The 22,503-nt window shown below is 33.9% G+C and overlaps 1 protein-coding gene across 18 annotated transcripts; it reads right to left on the bottom strand.

Annotated features, from left to right (window-relative positions):
* Positions 1–2,236: 2,236 nt before the first annotated feature.
* LOC145692561 (uncharacterized) lies at positions 2,237–22,344 on the bottom strand. Of its 18 annotated transcripts, none has more exons than XR_014132622.1 (4): positions 20,349–20,978; positions 14,237–14,347; positions 13,103–13,593; positions 2,237–2,930 (listed from the first exon to the last, which is right to left on the bottom strand). XR_014132622.1 is itself a non-coding variant. In XM_081767899.1 (4 exons), exons 3-4 carry the CDS (start codon positions 13,489–13,491, stop codon positions 6,921–6,923), a joined length of 1,761 nt encoding a protein of 586 aa, XP_081624025.1. In that variant the 5' UTR covers positions 13,492–13,593; positions 14,237–14,347; positions 20,990–21,008; the 3' UTR covers positions 2,238–6,920. The 18 variants fall into 18 exon arrangements, 17 of the variants coding, with proteins under 17 accessions (XP_081624048.1, XP_081624025.1, XP_081623997.1 ...); XM_081767899.1 differs by lacking the exon at positions 20,349–20,978 and adding an exon at positions 20,990–21,008 and having other exon boundaries at positions 2,238–8,292; XM_081767871.1 differs by having other exon boundaries at positions 2,238–8,292; positions 20,349–20,970.
* Positions 22,345–22,503: the final 159 nt, after the last annotated feature.

The raw sequence follows: 22,503 nt of genomic DNA, 5'->3' as shown, positions 1-22,503 counted from the left end.
ACTACAGGCATTTCAATTTAATTAACGATATCTCTCACTGGTCTGAAGGCTGATTGGTATAGTGGCTATTGTAGATCAAATTACTACTATTGCATTAGTTAAAATCATGAAAGTGTTTGCACGACCGCATTTCATATCACAAATTTTACTTGCTGTTTTTGTATGTTCAGAGCTTTTAACTCTGAAGTGAAAACAGATATCTAAATTTTGGTTACGGAAATGAATTCAAGATTAAATTCCAGCTCTATTTGATACCCCACATGACCCCCTTGCCATTTATCATATTTGACGACGATTCAATATGGCGGTCATGCACTGGAAGTACTCTCACATATAAATGATTTACCTTGGTTTACAATACTGAAGTCAGATATATCAAAAGCTTTTTCATTTCTGTGCTAAAAGGGTATTCTTGGACATTGCCTACAGGATTTCAAGATGGCGTCGGTGTAGCAGCTCAACGATGCATTTGCGCATCGAGTGACTATTACTACGTTACCTAGCAACTCGAACTGAATCTTGTCACAAATTTTCATCAAAATTCAACTCTCACGGTTTATGGACCTTCCTCGTGAGAGCAGTTGTAGAATAGGAGCTTAAGAGGTCAGAACTTAACACAACGAATTTTGTCTTTCTCAAAAATTGATCACTAGCAGTGTTTTTTTTATTTCCTTGATATATGAAATAATGCTCCGAATGAGCAGAAATTTATTGGAATCATTTCTCTATCAACGCATTTCTTACTCGCCTCGTTTTCAAGTCGGCATCATTAGTGTAACTCAGGTGAGCAAAACCTTTATGTTGATGAGAACAATTACAACAAATCTACGACGAAAAAAAATAGTAATTATGTCCTCGGACACTACCTAGTTCTTCTCGGTTGAAATTCCTGAAAAACATTATAGATTAAATTAAAAATTAACTAAATCGTTAAATGGAGTAAACGTTAAGTTGTGACGAATTAATTTTAAAAATCTCCTACTATGTTAACAAACTAATAGCTTCCAGAATAGCACATGCGTTTTATTGAGTTGCTATACAGCAATGTGTGTATTTACTTCCCCACTGACGTAAAAATTAATCGATCACAGAATACTCTATAAGGAAGTGACTTGCCACTCTTATATAAGAGTAAACGATTTGAGAAATATTGGGCGAGCTATTGTACCTAAGATGATGGGTTGAATTAGATTCAGCTTCTCTGAATAGAACTGTAGAGCTTTGCATGTAAGTCTAAACACAATCGCGTATGCAATGTATATGTTTCGCTATTTCACTCGCATTATTCTCTGTTCATATATATATCTAAAGGCCACGTGAAATTACAGCATGCCAACTTATTGTTGACCTACCAACGCATATATTCCTCTGCGGAACCATGAACTCCCAGCAATATTATTTTTACTATACAAACACGTACAAAATTGTAACTATTCATAAATGACACCAACTTAGTAGCTCGAGTCAAGTATGGTTAATGAAACGAAAGAAGTATTGAGTGTAAACAAGCTTGTGATAATGGCTCAGGATGTGTTCTTCGTAGTACGAAGCCAACTTTATAGACACGTCCGCTTTTAAGTTAGGCAAGTAGAATAAATTATGTTGTTCACTACAGCTTTCGAAATATTTACCATAAATAAATAAAGCAACTGAAATGCGTCTTATGAAGGGATGTTCCATTCCTGAAACCCTTACACACGCGTTATTAATGCACTTGTTGCTTTGTTCCGTTTTATTAATACATTTAAAATAATGTATTTCCATGTGTTGTAGCAAAACATAAGCAGATTAGCACTACGCGCAATGATAAAATTTTAAATTAAGCTAAATGATTAATAAATTAAGAAATAAATACAATGAAAAAGTTATAAAACATATGTACGACTTTACACAAAAGCATGATAGAGTAATCAACGAGTAGATAATAGAAATGCCAAATACGTGCTTAAATACCCCGTCAAATCTGTTAAAGTAATGATGATTTTGCGAAAAACGTTATTCACGCAAGTGCTTAGATTTTTATTTTGTTGATTAAACTTTATCGTCATCCAAAATTCATGCACATATGGGCTTGGATTTGCTTATCCTGAAAATAAGTTCGTTTCAAATCTTAGTAGTATTAGGTTTGAATTTCCCATAAGAAGCAGGACATAATCGTTGAAAAGGTATTTTGTATTGAAGGATTTATTTTTACCAAGTGTTGGGCCACAGTAAAGGACAGTTCAGGTTCCTTAATTAAATGAAACTTGGGTGTAAAAACAATTCTCTTTAATACATACAAGTCTATCTCCGAATTCTTAAACATTTAATGCTCTTATACATAGCATTCTCATAATAGTCTCTTATTTCAATCTCAAGGAGACTCCCACTAGGAGATGAGCGGTGACACCTTCAAATACATATTTAGTACAACATTGAATCAAGTGAGTAGGAACAGAAACTATTTTGATATGGTAAGAACAAAACAAATTTAAATCAATCATAATTAAAACTGAGTTTCAAGCTAGAAGTACTGCTCAAAATACATCACATGTATATGTTGCAGATGACCTTGGTGGTCATGTGTTTTACTGGCTTCCATATCATAGTGAAACTTCAAATGGTAATTGAACTTAAAAGAAGTAAATTTCATAGTTTCGTCGAGAAGGATAATATTCAAAACTGATGTAATATTTGTTGTCGAGTCTGTTGTCCAAATTCTGACCCCTCCTCTTTCGCTGCTTATATGATCGTCAGTAGAATATGAAGTGTTCGATTGATCTCTTCACCCTTAAACTGAAGTTGGACGATTGAAGTTGTAAATGTAAGAGACGATGATGTGCCTAGTTAGATCATCGTGATTCAGATCGAAACTTCTTGTGCTCCTCAATTAGTTAGCTAAATTCAGTATGCATTGCAGATTACTCCAAAGTTGTTCCGAAATACAACTACTGAATAAGAGAAAAGAGACCAGATGTTGGTACACTAAAATATAGATTTATTCTCATTACACGTTGATCGAGAACTAGCTGTTGATATATACAATGCAAGATAACTAAAATAAAAGTGAATTTTGACAATATTATCAAATCATTAGTGTAAACATGCATAAGGCATCATTTGGTGTAGCAAATTAACGATTGTGTCTATTCCACAAAGTGCATGTAAGGATTGAAGAACAACAGTACAAATCCAAATTTACAAAAAAAAAAAAAAAAAAAAAAAAAAAAAAAAACGTAACGAATGTGTCCAAGCAATGATAATTAATCATTTCATATTATCAAACATACAGAAATATATTTACTTAGTATACAGTATACTAATATTTTATTCGTAAATTAATATTTTCTAGCATGAAGACGTTTTAGCACTGTATTCACTTTCTGTTTCCCATTTACTTAGTACTTCACTAGTTGCATATTTCGTTTTATCTGAGGAATCGCCAAACAGATTAGGATTCGTATACGACTTAAGCGTACATTAGTTTAAAACTCCAAATCATGTAGCATATGTGCTTCTGGTATCGCTTTTGGAGTAATATTAGATACACACAATTTGTACATTTCAACAAAATATACATATTTTAAGATGTTATCGCAATTGTTCACAATATATTGATTTAACGATAAAGCGACATATTAACACAATGAATAGATTCTTATGGTTATTTGACGCTTAACAAGTTGTTATATAATATACTTTTACAACAAATAAACATATCAAAATTTAGTTTTATACATGAACAGAATTTATGGTATATCGATTTATATGTGGTTTCGAGTTTACACACTTTCCTACATCTTACAATGAAATTTGCTCACTCGATTATTAAGAATGATAATTGTTGATATAATTTGATTTTTAGTATAGAACTTTTTCTTCCTTCTATAAAATTTACGTTGGTGCTCAAATGAACATGTTAAGATTCAAGCGGATGAAGTTGTGCACGACGTAAAATTCATTTACAATCGAATTAAAAATATAAATTTTAAGTTTTATAAAACATTACCAATACTTGTCACTGAATTTCAGATATGAAATTAAAGAATGAAAAAGGAACAGACAGACATTAAAACAAAGAAACAGGAACGACCAACAGTTTGAAACAAACATACGTAGCAGAGCAAAACAATTACAAGATTAATGCAGACGATTAGACTGCATACATCAGTACGCAACAAAATAAAATGAAAATATACACTACGAAACAAAGTCGAAAATGATTGACAGTTTCTAATCATAATTCTACTGAAAGTGAAAATGAATTAAATTTAAAGGGAACTGAATTGCTGCTAGACAGTACCCTATATTGGTAAGTACCAACTCGTGACGTTTAATAGCTGGTGTACTTCGAACACAAACCAATTTGATTTCTGATAAAGGATATTCATATTGAATGCAACGTTATTTTCCATAAATCTTTTCAAGGTTAAGTAGGTACAGGTAATGTTTTATTTACAAATAGTCCCGGTTTGACCTTGATGGAAGTACCTAATAGTCATCCAGTCTTGGTTAGCGCGTGCATGTAGTACACGGTGTTTTGGCTTCAATTTCTGATAGAACATTAAATTCTGAATGTTTTACAGTGATTCGGGTTACATCTTAAGTTATAGATCCGTCTTATACAGCCTTGGTGTTGAAAGGGACAATAACGACCAATAAGAATAACAATTATAAACTATTTTGGTTATACATCAATACAATTAGTTATTTGGGGAATATTCAATGACTCACATAGTTATCATGAACGGTGACTTTTCTTAAACCATCTACTTTTATTTTAACACTTCGTAGTGACAATCATATTTTAAAACCTTGATCGGTATGTTGTAAATGTATAAACTGCTAATATTAATAAATGAACACCATTACCTCAATCAATGTTTAGTACCAAATATAGCAATTTCAAATACATCAATGTTTCAAACAACATAGTGAACTCAACTTGAAATTAGTTTTAACTTGACCATAATAGTACATATGGAAAATGTTCTGAGTTTCACTTGAAATTACGTATTAATTTAGTAATTTCCTTAAGTACGTATTATTTTCAAGAAAGAACTTGTTTCTTTGAACTTAAGAGATGACTAACTCTTTCTGTATTTCTTTCGTTTGTCTATTGGTTTAGCATCTTTTTATCAACGCAAAAGCGGGGCGATATGAGATTTCGACATACAGTAGAAGACGAATTCCAGGGCAGCGTATTGTTATGATTTTAACTTTCCCACCAGAAGTCAAACTCGGGACCACTTGTACTTGTTACTACACCATTGGAAAGGACGTTTTGTTAATACTATTGTTAAAATATTTATCTTCTTGAAGTTGACTATTCATATATAACAGTAAATTGCATGAATGGGCCATGTGACTGAATGATGGATCACCCTCATTATATAGTTTTCATTATTCCATCTTTTCTCAATTTTTATAGTTTATTTTACTTAAGCCTTAACTTTGAATACTAGGAACACAAAGGCATGAGCAGCAAAATAACCGAGGGAAATTCGAAATGTATTACATGAGGATAATGAGAAAAATATTTTAGTGGATGACACGGATAAAGACCTTGATTTAGAAATACCACGTAGTTCTGATATAGGCTCAGAATGTTAAAGGGTTGAACTGCTCATATATTATGTCGTCTATAACTTGAATGTTTCTGATACAGATTGTGGATTTGCAAGATATAATACAGTACTTCAAGAAGTTTGAGAGCAGTTGATAGGATAAATGTTTTTCCATTTATTTCTGCTAACGTTGCTGTTGATCATGTGATATAACAGCTCATTTGTATGGAAATCAACTTCGTAATAGCGGTGAACTTCTCACAAAGATGTCTCGTATTAAGCAGTGAACACCAACTACTGACTGTGAAATAAAGACATTTTTAGGCATTCTGTTGTTGAGAATTGTTTCCATGTCCACTTGCATTACTATTGATTGAGAAAATTGTTGTTGAATAATGAGGTGTCCAAGATTATGAGGAAATGTGTTCCAATTGCTATAGCGGATATTTCACATGTTTGACAATAACTGCCAACAAAACCCATCGACTACATAAGATTCTAATTATGTAAAAGCTTCAAAATATATTTTAGGACAATTCACCACACCACTTATAATTCTCTCCAAAATAGAGATTACAGTTTTGCATCAGAGCATTGCTTAGCTGAAACTTAAGTTCATTTATCATAAAAAAAAAAGTATCAGCAGATTTCCCTAGAGGACAACATGAACAAGAAGAAACACACAATTTAAATTATTTTGAACAATAGTTTATTTTGTGCCCTCCAGAATGCTGCAGCACGCGAGGCCAACATGAATATTACATGAATCCAGCCCTTGTACATTTCTAGGAAATACATATTTAAAATTAGATACTCTTCTAATTCAGAAACCAATCTCAGCAGATTGCTTTACAGTTTGGCACAAATTCTATAACCATAAAAGGTGGGTCACAAGGAACCCTGGAAATGAACTACGATGACCCACCAGTAGGTCACGCGGCATTTAGCGTTAATGTGAGTATCACACTTGTGTAGTGTACTGAATAAAAATTGCTTGGGGATAAAATAATTATTTTTTCTTTAGAAATATTTCGTTTTTTTTCTTTGACAAAGATTGTCAAAAAGCATGTGTAAAATTTGTTCCTGCGTGCACAGTGTGAGTCATATGCCACTAGTCAATTTTTAGATACCAGAAGAAGAAATATTACCACTGCTAACTAAATGTAAGAGGCAAACAAAGTAGACACATAGTTGTTACAGAGATATCACATTCCAAGCACTATGACAATGACAGCTATTTCTCCAGCAAGCTTCGAGTCTCTTCATATTTTTAAACTACTTTTTAATCTACACCTAGAAAGTTCGAGAGTTACATATTTCCCAGATATGGTTAACAAATCATATCTTTTCTATAGTACATTATTTCACATAAATTCAGATCAATCCATGTTTCTGTTTTACATGCGCTCTGAGATTAGTCTTGAATGAAAACTTACATTTACAAATTAAACACTGAAATGGCTTTCTTCCCTCGTGAACAACTTCCATGTGGTTCTTGTACGTATTTTTATACAATAACTCCTTTTGACAAATATTACAAGTGAAGGTCTCTGCGACTTTGAAATGTCTCCTTATATGCTGAACTAAATAATCTTTACCAACGAATTTCCTCTCACAAACGTCGCAATTAAATGTAGGCCTATTACTCAACGGTAAATGAGTAGCCATATGACGAGTTAGATGACTTCTAGAAGAAATTTGCTTTCCACATTCGTCACAAGTATAAAACCTTCTTTCATCGGAATGCCGTTGCAAGTGACATACAAGGTATGACTTACACGAAAATCTCTTTTCGCACTTAATACACGGAAAATCTCTGTTTTTTTCTGGGAAATGTGAATTTCTTAAATGTTTACCAAGCTCATGTTTGTACCGAAAATATTGCCCACACTCGGCGCAATGAAAGGGTTTTTTATCTGAATGTAGGCGGTAAATGTGATGTTTCAGATTACCTTTTAATGAGAAACGTGCATTACATGTTACGCACCAATATGGTTTTTCACTAGAATGACTTTTCATATGTTGTACAAGAGAAGACTTGATATCAAATCGCTTCGAACATTCATGACATTCGAAAGGTTCTATCTTCATAACCGAATGAGATCTCATATGTCTCACAAGATTGTAGTTGAATTTAAACATTTTCCCACATTCTGAGCACGAGAAAGGCGTCTCATCTAAATGTGTCAAGATATGCCTTCGAAGATCACACGAATTGTGGAATTTTGTGTGACATTCTGAGCACGAAAAACGCTTTTCCGCAGTGGAATGAACAGTTTTCATGTGCCTCAGAAGATTGCATCTAAGAGAAAATAATTTATTACAAAGAGCACATGCATACGGAACTTCTCCTGTGTGACTCCTAATGTGAACAATAAGTCGGAATCTGCTACCAAACAACTTCTTACAATGTGCACAAGGAAATATCTTTGCAGTGCAATGTGAAAATAAATGAAAACTAAAGGCATAATTCTTTTTAAACTGACGTCCACATTCTCCACATTCCATTATTTCTTCAAAAGTAGAATGTGTTTTTATGTGAAGTACACATTCTTCCCTTTGAGTGAAAATTTTACCACAACGATAGCACGCAAAGTGCACTTTTTTAGTTTGTGATGATAGACCAAATTGGTCGCAAGGATTTCGCTGCATGCATTTTGATATATTAACAGTCTGATTTTTGTAGATGCTAATCAATGGAGAGTGTTGGACTGCATTACTTAACCCCTCAACTTTACTTCTAGCTCTGTGGGAGATGGAAAAGAAGAAACCAATAGTTAATGTCAAATTAAAGACTTTCTCATATAAAATATAACTTGAAGTTACTTTACTGTACCGTTACTTTTATCTTCATGTTTTGATTAACGCTGTAAATGGTAAGATTATGTACAAAAGATCAAAGAACTAATACTATTATAGAGTAAGAAGGTACTTTCGAAGAGGGCTTGAGAATATTCTAGGTGTTGCACTCATTAATATTAATTGATATCAAGCAAATGCAATATACATTGGCTTGGTGTAACCAACAACGGAACGGAAAACTAAAATCGAATTAAAAATGGATTAACAAATTCTTAGCATATATTATGAAAACTATCCTTGATATATTAAGAGAGAATTCGACCACCCCACCACATTAAATGTTAATATTACTATTACGTGAAATAACAAAACATGTATGCTGATACTTTCAAATAATGTTGAATATCTTTGCTATCTTTGTTTTTATTTTAGCCCATTAATTTATAAGTAAAATTATCTTTCTGTTTTCTTTGAAGTGAACTGAAATGTTATTTACTTGACTTTACTTTCCTTTTTTTGAAACCAATTTTATACATTTTCTTCGTGAACATTCAGTTTTGTTACATTTTACCTTTAATGTTCGAGCTTATCATCCCGGATATTTATATTTAAGTGTGGATAACGAATATAGTGTATACGCTTTGAATGTGGTACTACTAATTCACGAGTGCAGATAGCATACTTATGTACGCAGATAATATTTCGTCGTAATTTGTTTCCCTAACTTGGTACTAGTCTTGCTGCAACCGCTGTAATATGAAAAAAAGACTCATTTAATTATTTCTTGTATTTTTTTTTTTTTTTTCTATTTGAAAGAAGTTAGAAATACATTTTACAAAAATCAATTATCACATTTCACATTCAGATTCTGTTCAAAAAATCTGCATTGAAAGAGAGAATACAAGGTATTAACTAAGATTCTCCTAGTAATATCACTCAGTATCCAGCACTCATTTTTAATTCACTCAGCTACGGTAAATAAATTAGGGGGTGGTTGCCCAGGAAACAAAATAGGTAGTAATCTGAACAACTTATACCCGCGGCAAATGGTGGATACATAGTATCCCCATTCAAACTACTAAATGTTATCCCATGTCGTTCCCATACGTGATCTTCCATTGTCGTGAACCATTGCGATTATCCTACACTGACTCCTCTTGCTACAATGCATGTTGCACTAGTTGTAACTGTTCAAATTACAGGTCCCCAATTATAGTGTGGCCAGGTTGCAAGAGCTCTTAATGCAAAACTTAGTTACTAGTTTACCAAAAACAGAACATTATCTTTCTTAGGTGTATAGATATTTTTATGTGAGGCATTGGGCCAGATGGTGACGACCAGGAGCGGCGATTAGGGGGGAAGAGGGGGAAGTTGCTCCCAACTTTTCTTGAAGTGAGCACTTAAAGTATATAGTTTCATTTGGAAATATAAGGGTTTTGTCTTATTTACTGGTTCATAGAAAAAATACACCCATATAATATTTGCCATTGCGTGAGTATGTATTGGTTATTTGTCTTCGTGTGGAGTTAAGAAAGCTATAGGAATCGCGTTTCAATTGCAATTGAAAGCCATTAATATTGTAATTGCTATGCTTGTAATATTTATTGTCTTTACTTTTTTAAGAGTAATAACATACATTTAATGGCATGTGTAGAGTTAAAAATTGATTCATTAATCCCCAGTTTGAATACAACTTCAACAAAGGAAGCCTCATTATTCATTACTATGATTAATATTATCCTTCGTATTTATTTGTCTTGCAAATTTCTTATTAAATAATCCCTTGAAGATTTTTTCAGACATTTTCATAATCCTGAGACTGGACAATCAATCTTGCGATTCTCAACTGTTTACGTAACCTGATAGTTCTTTTTTTTTTTTTAATCGATGTGAGAATTATAACATACAGAATTAATATCAGACGTTACGTTACTTCAAATTGGTGAAATAGCTTTTATCTTTTTCTTACTTGTCATTAAAATAATAAAACTGTTTATATCTAATGAAAGGCCATCCAATTATTTGAAGTAAAACGAACTTAATGTACCAAATAGAAATGTAACAGGAGTGCTCGGTTTATCTTTTGGGTGGCATAAGGAACATTGCAGCTTAGTTCTCTGAAGCTGAATAAACAGTCTGATTACGAATCTTGGAAAAAAAAAAAAAAAAAAAAGAAATATACAGAAATGGGGAACACTTACAGCGAGCCGAATGACCATTATTCTTCGTTAAGAAAATATTCCAAAATTGCACTTGTCCTACCTAGGTAGCAATTATTGTATTTTTAAAACACACTAAGAACATTTTAATTTAATTAAAAGCACATCTCTAAATGTGGAGATTGACATCTTAAACAAAAATATTTAATTTAGAACAAAAAAAAAAGGACAAGTAACCAGTGACAAATACCCAGACCGCGCGCTATATTGAAGATGGCTACGCTAGCAGGCAGGTTAACACTGTCTCAAACTTGTTATAAGAAAACATAGGCAAGTAAACACTTAAATGCAGGGGAAAAGTTAATAGCGTCGCATGCATTTAGTAGTTTTTCTGAGTGGTATCCAGACAAACTTGTGAAAGAAATAGTACACTTGGTTTCGAATGTGAATGACGTATCTTAAAAAAAAAAAAAAAAAAAAAAGCCTTCAATATTATAAAAGGAAAGCGTCAGTGATAATGTTCGTTTACATGTTAAAACTCATAATATTGCCCGAGGGGACAAATACGTTCTTTTGAATTACATGCGATTAGGAAAAAAGTGGATAATTATTTTTTCAAAAATTATGTATGGACTTTGAAGAAGGTCCTTCAGGATATTAACACTGACGTGCAGCAACCGAATTTCAGTGCTGATACACTTTGCCGAAGGACATTGGTTTTGTCCTTGTTAAACGAAATCGTGAGACGGCTTTCATGGACTGAGACGATATTGTAGAATGAGAAGAAAATATCTAAGATAAAACGTATCATTTCGACAGGAAAGTAGAAAAATATGATTTAGATAAGTTGTGGGTAACGCACGACATACCGTGTCCAAGGTTTGGCAATACAAAACCATCAAAGAATCCAGGAAGCAGGCTTTCTTGAATGGACTGTCAATTGGATTAAAACAGCCTTCCGGGAAGGGAAAGAGATTGGTTGTCATAGATATTGGTAGTGACAGGGTTTGTCGTAGAGGTTCAGCTTGCGTTTGTGTCAAGGTCAGCATCTGATTACCATAAAGAAATGAATGGCGATACGTTTCATACATGGTTTGAACCTGTGTTACCAAAATTAGAACCGCATGCTGTAATTGGTCTTGATAATGCACCGTACCATTGTGTTCTAAGTGAAAAAGATCGCAACACCACATGGAAGAAGCTTGAACCACTTAAGTGGTTACAAAATAAAGGTGTGGAAGTCATTTCTGATATGACGCATCTAGAGTTACTGGAACAAGTGAAATCTATACAGCATATATATATAACAAATGTTATTGACGAAATGGCAGCAAGATTTAGTCGTACAGTGCTACGGTTACCCCCCCCCCCCCCGTTATCGCTGCAACCTGAATGCAATAAAAATAATGTGGAGTCAAATAAAGCGTTATGTGGCTATGAACAATACATCATTTAAGTTGGACGAGGTCAAAGGTCCTTTTGAAACAGCTGTGTCTCATTTTACCGAATCTGACTAAGCAGCCGCAGTCCATCACGTAATTGAGAAGGAAGAAAAGAGAATGTGGTAGGTCGATACTTTGACAGACGAAATGAGAGATTACTTATATCACTAAACCACAATTCAGCAAGTGACAGTGATAATTCCCACATTAATGGTGTGTTTACTCGAAATGAATTAAAACTGTAAGTTGTCAATTTCCATATTTTTATAGAATAAAATATACACAAATTATTTCTTGTATGACTTTAGTTACTATTTGTAAATTCAAATGTTATAGGATTTGAGAAAGCACATCGAGAAACATAACTTCAAGAAACAAAGAAATTATATGTGTAATCTGTATTTGTGCATTTATTACATGTCTTAAGTAATAGATTTTCAAATTAGGTTTTTCATGAGTAAATATACTTGCTGTTACTTACAGCCCATCACTAGTCTTAAGTTGATAATATTGACCTAGAGTGTACATGTAATTTTATCTGTAATTATAGTATAACAGAATTAAAAAAAAAAAAAACTGCTCAGTCGCCTTTGAAAGAGAGCAGAACTAGTATCGGTTATTTTTCCTAATGTGAAGGTAGTGTTGTGTGTTTAGGTGGAAAGAAAATGTTCACCGTTCCAACAGTGAAATATTACATGCACGTGCGGAAGCAGAAATTTTGCAGAAAAGAGACGAACTATTTTTCTTGCACCAATCGCCGAATACTCGTATGCGCAATGATACAGATCGAGTTACACGGTTTGTCTTTGAAGAGTGCAAATGTGTATGAAAACACTTTTAGTTAAATTAATTAACACGTGTTTAAATGAATCTCAAAGTTCGAGAATGAAATATTTTGTTTACGAGCTTCGAATTTTTTTGTCTACGAAATTTCAAGTCGAGAATGGCCTGAAGCAAAGAGATGCGTTGTCGCCATTATTATCCAACTCTGTTCTACAGTACGCTATGGAGAAAATCAAAGATAGCAACCAGGGACGAAAGCTGAATAATAACAACGTTATAGCGCATGCTGATAATGAAAATATAATAGGGGATAATAGAAATCAACACATTCCGTTTAAAAAAGCAATACTAACAACATAAGACTGCTAACCTGAAATCGGAAACTTTGTCCTTACTTCCTTCAATTTGTCTTATATTCGCAAGTGTAGATTTACAACTACTAATCGCAAATTTTGATGCTTTTTCAATAGGGAACTTTGCTTTCCATATTTCTCCATATCGAACATTTGAATCTATTTCTGATAAACGTTCAATCACACAAATAGCTCTTGAATATAACTTCCAATCATAAGTCCAGTCATTTAAAAGCAAATTTTTTGACTTTATGGAATCCTTTATTTCACGTTTCTCCTCAATATTAGTTTTCAGACCTTCAATTTTCAATGAGTCACTTGACGATAATGCAGAAACAGTTTTACCAACATTATTCAAACTCATTTTCAACTCTTTATTCTTATATTGGATCAAGTGAGTTTGCATTACGTTAGGAATTATCAAAGAGTCAAGTTGCGAACATTCACTTTTTATTTGTTTGTTTACTTAGTCTTGAGCACTCGAAGTAAGAGTAATCAATAACCAAATCTGAAAAATAAGAACGTATGAATTGAATTCTAAATAACAAGAGTGACAAATAGAAGTAAAAAAAAAAAAAAAAAAAAAAAAAACCAACTTCTCAATCATTATTTCTCAAAACAACGATAATAAAGCAATAGCGTACGACCCAAATACATCCCAGAACATCTGGTAACAAATTAATTCTAAGCCAAAATAATTAACCCATCTAATATCTGTAGAATCAATTTGTTCAAAAATCTGCTAACAGAGCCTTCGCTATGAGTGGACTCGCAAAACGAAATTTGGACTGGAAATTCACAATTTACTACTGTACATGTCATAACTATAAAGTGTAAGATATCTTTCATATATATTCAAAGAATGAAAATTATCCTATTTTATTCTAATTATACTGTTTTTATTACTGGAATTATTAAAAAAAATTAATAAAAATATTTTTATGGGATCCAAGAATGCAATGAGATATTGTTCTCATTATCAACATCAGTATGTGCCTAAGAAAGTTTGAGACTCAGTTTTGGGTATTCCTCAAACTCAGAGGAATACCAAAATTTACCCTTTTTGAATTCAAGATCACTTTGGTTTACAATGCAAAAGACATCTACAACTTCTCATAAATAAATAAATAATAATGAAAAAATCTGCCTACCCACACTAACTTTGCTATGAATTGATCCTCTATTGTGTGACACAGGTAAGACATTAATATCAACCTTTAATTAACATCATAATCATATAAAATACTGATAAAATTCTTCTTCTACAGGCAGTTGATCCACATGCAAAGAAAATAACAGGTTTAGTTAGTCCAGTATTAGATGAAACACATGACTCGATCGTTACGAATACATTTTTGCACTTATGTAAAATTATATTTTGACTGAATTTTGTTTCGTAATAAAACATTGACAGGTTTATATAGTTACACTGCATTAGCAATTCTGGACAATAAAATTTTAAATAACCTTTTGTATACAAGAGTCTTTGCATGGAAAATTCGTTTTAACAGTTTCTGTATTTAAACCTGGATATTTTATGCTAATCAATGTGAAACGACCAGAAATATCAAAAAAATACCGTATATAAAGTTCTTAGTAAAGGTATATCAAACCTTTATATATTGTTTACACTTTAGAAACATGATTTGCGTACATGGGCTCGCATCCCACTTTTTTTTTCTTGTCTTGTAATTAATGTGTGGTTTTAGTTTGAGTTTTCATACATCAATTTTTTAGTGGACACCCAAAAAGAAAAAAGTAGCTCGGAATCCATAAAAGGGTGTTTACTTATGAAATTGACACAAATTAAAATTTAATGAAAGCAAATATTTTCTAAATACGAGCGGATTAGCACCAGCAAATAAAAATAAATAAATTATACTCGCCGAATAGTACGTATCTTAGTTGTGTGTAAACTGTGGATCATGAAGCAAAATAACCCACAAAATTAATTGGAAAAGTTTAAAAATAAGCCAGTTTACGCATTGAGGTCAACGGGAAATGTATACGCAAAACATATATGGCATATAAAATCGAGGTAGATTACACTTTTTATTGTCTGAAGACACAGAACAAGAAAACGTATGATAGAAGATTCTCAGCAATTAAAAGAACATTCTTGGAAGGAAGAAATTGGTAATATGCTTCGTAGTATTCTGATATTTATTCCAAAGGCCGAAATATGACCTAATACAACAGGATCTGAAGCTTGTTACGTAAGAAAATATGAGAGTGGTGCAGTTACTATCGCGAAGTTTGTAATAATAAAAAGTAAAAACAATCCGAAAAAATAAGGGAGTGGTTGATGTAGAAGCAATATATTAAGTTAAACTTTGCAAGATGAAATACAACACCGGAAGACGCGTAAAACGGTAACGAGTTTTCAGAAAGATTTAAAATAATAACGAAACACAATTTTGCCCCCAAATTCCTGTAGAACGCAACAAAGAAGCTTTACTAACTCCATAAAATATATTATAATACCCAGAACGAATATAATCTTAGACTATTAGAAAATGCATAATTGCCTAAATGACGAGGGTTACGAACAGCCAAGGTTAACCACGTAACCTAATTTCTACAAACAGAAGCAAATTAAGCAGCACATCAGAAACGAAACTAAACCATTACGAGCTAGAATTTGCCACTGCAAACACACAACAGAAGAAAAAAAAAGTGTATGGAAATTATTACGATATCAGGAACCGTCTACGGGAGGAAACGAAGAACATTTTACATGACATATAGTGGAATTTGTGTTCATTTAATCACCAACAGAACAACTGTCAGTGACTTTGATCTATAAAAACTAGACTACTAAGCCATAAGGTCATACTATACTTTATGAAAAGCAGAAATTAGTTATGAAGTGTGATTCGATGTAACCTTCATCATCATCAATATAGATATTTTGCAATTACTGGTACGTGAATTGGCGAAACTGGAAGCTACCACGCAGTTCAATTATTTGTTGCCACTTTTCAAATAACCATTCCGTAGAATCAGCAACAGCGTAAACATTCTTGTCAAATTTAAGAACCTCAATGAGTTCCGAAAACTACCTAACGCTTACCATTTCCACTGCTGAATTCACACTTTTGTACTAGTGAGTTTCAATGTACAGTAAAGAAAGCTGCCTTTTCGAAGAAAGAAAGAAAGAAAGAAAGAAAAAAAAACGCGAAAGAAGTGCTCGGGAAATTCCCGCAATTGAACGCACAAAGCATCTGAAGTGAATACTTCAACAATTAAACTATTTACTTTACGCTGGAAGATATTTAAGACATTTTAAAACATTTACTTTATACAAATTTACTTTTTCGGAAAGAACCGTCTTGCAACAGGGGCGTCGTTAGCTTGAGGGGGTCGGGGAACGCGTCACCACAGATTTTAGTCAAATACAATTAAAGAAATTGAAACAACTTTGTATAAATATCTTTTGTCGGAAAGAGGATTTTAATTTTGATTCATCCGCCCCCCCCAGATTAGAAAGCTAACGACGCGAGTGCTTGCAACAAGTACATAGGAAATTCCTGTAGTTGAACGCACAAAATATCGGAAGTGAACTTCAACAATAAAACCATTCATTTTACATTGCAAAATATTTATATAGTATGACATTTCGAAACATTTATTTTGAAAAACTTGAATTATATCTTTGTTTTAAATTAATATGTTTGGTGAACGTTACTGATGCTCCTGGGGTGATTCGATCTACATTTTTCGTTCATCTGCCTGTACCACACATACTTCGGGGTACCATTGTCCGTCTTTAGAGTTTAAATTTTCAGGGTACAAGCACGACACACTAATCTTGCTGCAAAGATTGTGGCGGCATACCAACGTAATTGTTGCAAGTTGTGACAATGATAATCTTGAAATGTACATCACATTTTAACACTTTCACCCCAAAGACATTGAAATATTAAAAAAAAAGGCCCAGGTGTTTTTTTTTTAAAAAAAAAAACGAATATTGAATTTTACATGTAAATTTTGCAAAATGTCATAAGCTTAAACTAGATCAGAACCCCTAATTTAACATATATCATTAACTATACTCTGCTAGTCCGTCATAAAAACGGTTATCTTACAGTTAAAATGAGTGAGTGCATACACAAGGGGATGTCTATGATACCGTCATTTCCCATAAATATAGTCCAGGCATCCAACTATGGTCCAAGACAACTCTCATGACGTCATTAGCAATAGCTAGTACGGTTTCCTGCCGGGAGTTAAGCTAGGCATCGGAAAGAACATCCAATAGATGGTGCAATAGGGTAACATAGTTGGTTTGAACGCGCGGGTTTTATTTGCGCGGGAGACGTGATGTGATGAAAATAACAATAACTGCTTCGTTCACAAAAGTGTGGAAAGTAAGCTTCGGTGGATAAAATTGATAAGTATGATACGCATGAAAGTTATTTTAAGAACAGTCTTATGTCTACAGTAAAACTAGATATAAACTACTGAAGGAAATTATATTGTTTCTGTGTAGTAGGCTAGTAAACAAAAGTCTTCAACTTGAATCCCAACAATGTACCACAATTTTCGTGGACCATAGTTGGGAATTCTAGTCTGGAATGTGGTAGCGTGTTATTACAATGTGGACCATAGATGTATCCCATTTGGTTTGCACCTTTATTTCTTAGTTGAACCCTAGGTCAATTTCATTGACTATAGGCAGTGGCCATGGGTTCCGGTCTATCAGTTTTATTGAAAATTACTAAATTATTAAATGCCAAGAAGCAATTGACTGCTTATTTTACTGGTGAAGAACGGAAACAAGGAACCCTTCCGAAAACTATTTTCCGAACCTCTTGCGTAAGCTGATGGAAATGCTTCATGATCGAGGAGCAGTTAACCTACAGTCTGGGTTTCGCAAAACTGGAATATATCCACTGAACAGGAACGAAGTGTTAGATAGATTGCCATCATCTGATCCTGAAAGGAACAAAACTTCCTCTCTTGTATCAACCGTTTTCTTACAACATTTAGAGAAAATGCGTTATGGAAACGACACCAGTACCAGTGCTAATAATGATGATACCAATGCGTTAGCGTTCAAAATGTACCGGTACTACCCGGAAGAGAAAACTACATGTTGAACCTGGTAGAAGCATTTCAATAGATGAGTTTCAAGGTTTGGGAAATGTTGCAACAGAACAGCCTTCCACAAGTGGATCTCAAGCACCAAAACGGAAGCTTTCTAAAAGTAAGATGAAAGTGAAGCGCAGACGAGTTTCAAAAGAATTTCAATCTTCAGACAGTGAATATGAGGAGGCGGAACTCTCACGTTTAACTCCTTCAGATTCAGATACAGATACAAATATCTCTATGTTACATCAAGACGAAGACGATTTCTCTACCAACATCTTTAGCCATGAAAACTCCAGTTGCAATGGCGTTGACTTGCAAGAGGGTGTGTATGTTATTGTGTCGTATGACAGTAGGCTATGGTCAGGCATTGTAAAGGAAACAAGGGAGACAGGGGCTGTTGTTTCTTGTATGGAAAAAGCTGGCTGGTACTGGATATGGTCACAACAAGAAGATAGGTTATATTATCCACTAAGTGATATAATCATTAACATTATTCCACCTCAGCAAATTTCCTCTTCCCGAGGACTTTTCAAAGTGAAAGAACTTGACAGGGGTATGGCACAGTACTTTGAGTTGAATTAGTTTTAACCTGCAATGGTACTGCTGCTTTCTTTAGTGTACTACCGTAGTGTTAATGTTAAAATATCACTGATATTATAAATGGTACTATTTGATAATTTACACTGCCGTTTTATTAAAAACTTTGTACTTTAATACTTTTATTTTCTTTTTAATAAATTTTCTATTCTGTAGATTTTCATTTTCATGTAAATTGACTCCCAACATTGCCTTCCACACCACAATCTATTCATGGACCATTGTTGGGCAACTCAGAACATAACTATGTACCACCATATTTTCTTTCATAAATGTGAACGTAGAGTGCTTAGTTTAACGGCAGTAAATTATTTTATTAGCGGAAGGTATAGACTACCCAAAGCCAAAATTATGCACTTCTGCGGCAAATATTAGAAAAGATATGACCAAATATATGCAAAATCTGGACCATAGTTATGGGAAATGACGGTATCATTTCCACTGTCGGAGCATTTCTTAAGAAAATAGGAAATCCGTATTTTATATTCACAAGTATAGTGTTGCTAGTGTAAAGTCATTATAAGCGCTATACGTGGTTTAAAATGAATAAGTGCACATCAAAGAGGACAATATAACGTAATGTACTGATTTCCACTTGTGAAGTACATTTGCACGATATTGGAAACCCGTATTTTACGATTATAAGGATAGAGCATGAATCACGAAAAATGAAAGACATTTTAAATTTAAATTTCATGGAGTTGAATTTCAGTTTAGCGTCCCTTTCAGCAGCGAGGCTACATGAGACGTGGACCTACTGATTAGCGTGGAATTCGAACCACATGAGCTCCCGCCGGGAATCGAAAGGCGCGTACGCTAACCGCTTAGCCACGGAGGAGCTCTTAAATTTCATGGAGTACTCTGCCCCTGCGTCATCTGTTAGCATAACCTAACCTATTATCAAGGTGACCAGAACTTTTACTTTCAAAAACGGGACGCATACGAATCGACGACGGGAGGGGGTGGTGGCTTCCACATTGCATTTTGGGACTCAGCAGTGTTTTCAATTTACAAACTACACAAGTAAGAATAATAACACAGCGTTTCTAACTTAGTACTACCCAAAAATACTTTTAACTACTTCAAAACTCAGAATTCCCACTTGAACCACAGAACACTCAATTCTCACTTGAGTATTCAGAAGTTCTAGGCACGGCTGAACCTTCCCAATGAGTGTTGGTACGGAAGAGTGTAGAATTAGCATTGACCATTCATATTTTGAATAATAATTACGGGCACCTGGGTCACGTTTGCTTAAAAACGGGACATTTAGGCGTCCCGTTTGAGAATCAGAAAAAAACGGGAGAACGGTTGAAAATAAGGGACTGTCCCGGCTAAAACGGGACGTCTGGTCACCTTGCTATTATACTAATCTTACCTAACCTACTGTACTCTGCTCTTCCCTAACGTACTATAGTGTAAGACATGTTCCTGCGTGTTTTTGCATTATTAATAGTTCTCATGAGACATCAATTTGCATGCATCTTATTAATCAGTACCAAATTATTTGCACATGCGCAATACATAATAAATGTGTTACGAAATCACTTAAAGGCAAAAGTAGGGGCCTACTAGATAAGATGAGTAAATTTGAAAAGTAAGGTATGGAAGATAACAGTCCCATTTTGGGCAACCTGCGCTGTACGATACGGAATCACTACAATCATACGTCTTTGGCATTTGTGGTGATACTCCAGTTCACTACATCTCATGTGGCAAAAAGAGAAAATATAAGATCAAATGGTGAAACGCGTGACATCAGTAAATTGCAAAAGTAAAGCGTTGTAATCCACTTCATCCACACCACCTTTCCACAAATCTCAGAATTGCCGCGAATTGGAATTTCCTATCTCCTTGTCTTCAAAATTTGTCTTGAGACCATTATAGGTCAGGCAGGTAAATGTACCAGCATTAAAGTTATTTGTGCTAATATTGCAAAACTGTCTTATGTGTACCTCACACGGAGGATTTGTGATTCAGAAGCGAAATTGAATAAAATACAGGATACAATTGGGAAAAAGGTCAAAATCGGGAAAGATATTCAGACAGTGAAAGAGGGCTGAAAGCCAAGTTGAACCGGGCAAAATGTTAGAGAAAAGTTGGAAGTGTAAAATGAGAAAAAGATAGAGTATAGAAAAGAAGGGAATGCATGTACGTGTAAATGTAAAATAAAGTGTAAGTGTAGTGAAGGTGTAAAGGAAATCCCACTCAACTCTCTTCCTCATAGACCACCACCAAACACGAGGCATTCGCATTAACGGACACTGTCGAACACCCTTATCATCTTCTCGCTCAAAATTAGTGTTGCCAACACTCAACGAGAAAAAATGGCCAGAAATGGCTAGAAAAAAAAAACTCTCACGCTGAGACAAAGATAAATAAATTCGAATCCTATAACAACATAAATTTAAAGCAAAACTGCACTCACAGAGATAAATATCATTACCTGCTTTTTCAAGTTCAGTCCAAGCTTCTTTTGTATCGGTTGTTTGTATTGAACTGCATTTGTTTCAAGAACATAGTTGCTAACCTGTGACTAAAATTCCGTGTAGAGAATGACTCTCATACACGCGGCACAACCCAAATTTCACCATTAAAATTGAAGAAAGTATTTTCGTTTTCAACCTGTTCCTGAGCCTGTTTTTGACTTTACTCAACTGATAGAATACACGCTTCATTTCTGCATTCAAATGTATTTGCATTAGCATTAAAAAAAAAGAAAGAAAACTAATTCTGAAAATAGATTCTCTCCAGCATCTGTGTGGCGATTTACTTCTTGCAAAAATTCAATTGAAGACTTATTTCATGAAATTTATATTCGCCACTGATTTTCAATTTTCTCGATATTATCTTGAAATTTCAGAGTGAAAGCTGAAGTCAATCAGTAGAGGACTGTTTCACCGGTTTCATATCCTTATTCACACTGAAGAGACATTTTCTAAATGATGTATAGGAAGTCTATTTTGAATTTCTTTAAAGAGGCTTTAACTAAAGCTTCCCTTTCTTCCCTGAAAACTTTAATGAACGTCTACTGGTAACCTACAGGTTTTGAGCTCATTCTCTGCTGTGTAACCAAGATCTGAGGTAGAATCAATATAACCATAAAGTACGCACCCTTGGTGCAACCTGTCACCATAATGTACTAGAAGTTATATGAAGTTAAATTTAAAATTCTGACACTGGTCGTTGTTGCGGGCATAGTTGATATAAAATATTCACCAATGGCGGTCCTGGTAATCGCAGCTTCGAAACCACGCCTCCACACTACGTTTAGTACCATGAATCTAGGACAAAATCCCCCTGGACATAATCTCCCCCGGACATAATCCCCCTTGACTTAACATAATTCCCCTTACATTTACTAGATTAACCATAAATCTTACTTGGACATAACCTGAGCATAGCGCAAATACACTAATTGCAAGAAATGGTTTTACATAATTTATTATATAAGCAAATGACAATCAAAAATATAAAATTCAATTACGTTATTTCGCTTACCTTAAAAGTCGAAGACAGAACTAACTTTCTTTTAGATGAGAAATGTCAGGCATCCTGATATACCAGAAATCTTGGAGCTTTTAAAAATACATGACCATTTTTGAAACAGACTAAATTAATTTTCAGAGCCTGTCAAATAAATACTCAGGTATTACTTTTATTTCACCATTAGTCCACTCTACTCATTAATCACATCAAAATATATACATAATTATTATTTTTTTTC

The sequence above is a fragment of the Thermobia domestica genome, chromosome 1 (genome assembly GCF_964235325.1).
Source record: "Thermobia domestica chromosome 1, izTheDome1.hap1.1, whole genome shotgun sequence".
Taxonomy (NCBI): Eukaryota; Metazoa; Arthropoda; class Insecta; order Zygentoma; family Lepismatidae; genus Thermobia; species Thermobia domestica.
This window is presented reverse-complemented; position numbering and strand designations above follow the sequence as displayed.

Coding starts and splice junctions, on each gene's coding strand:
- LOC145692561 (XM_081767914.1), bottom strand. CDS start 13,491: ATGCAAACTCACTTGATCCAATATAAGAATAAAGAGTTGAAAATGAGT. Junction 8,293..13,102: donor GACAAAGTTTCCGATTTCAG/GTTAGCAGTCTT, acceptor CATCTCCCACAG/AGCTAGAAGTAAAGTTGAGG.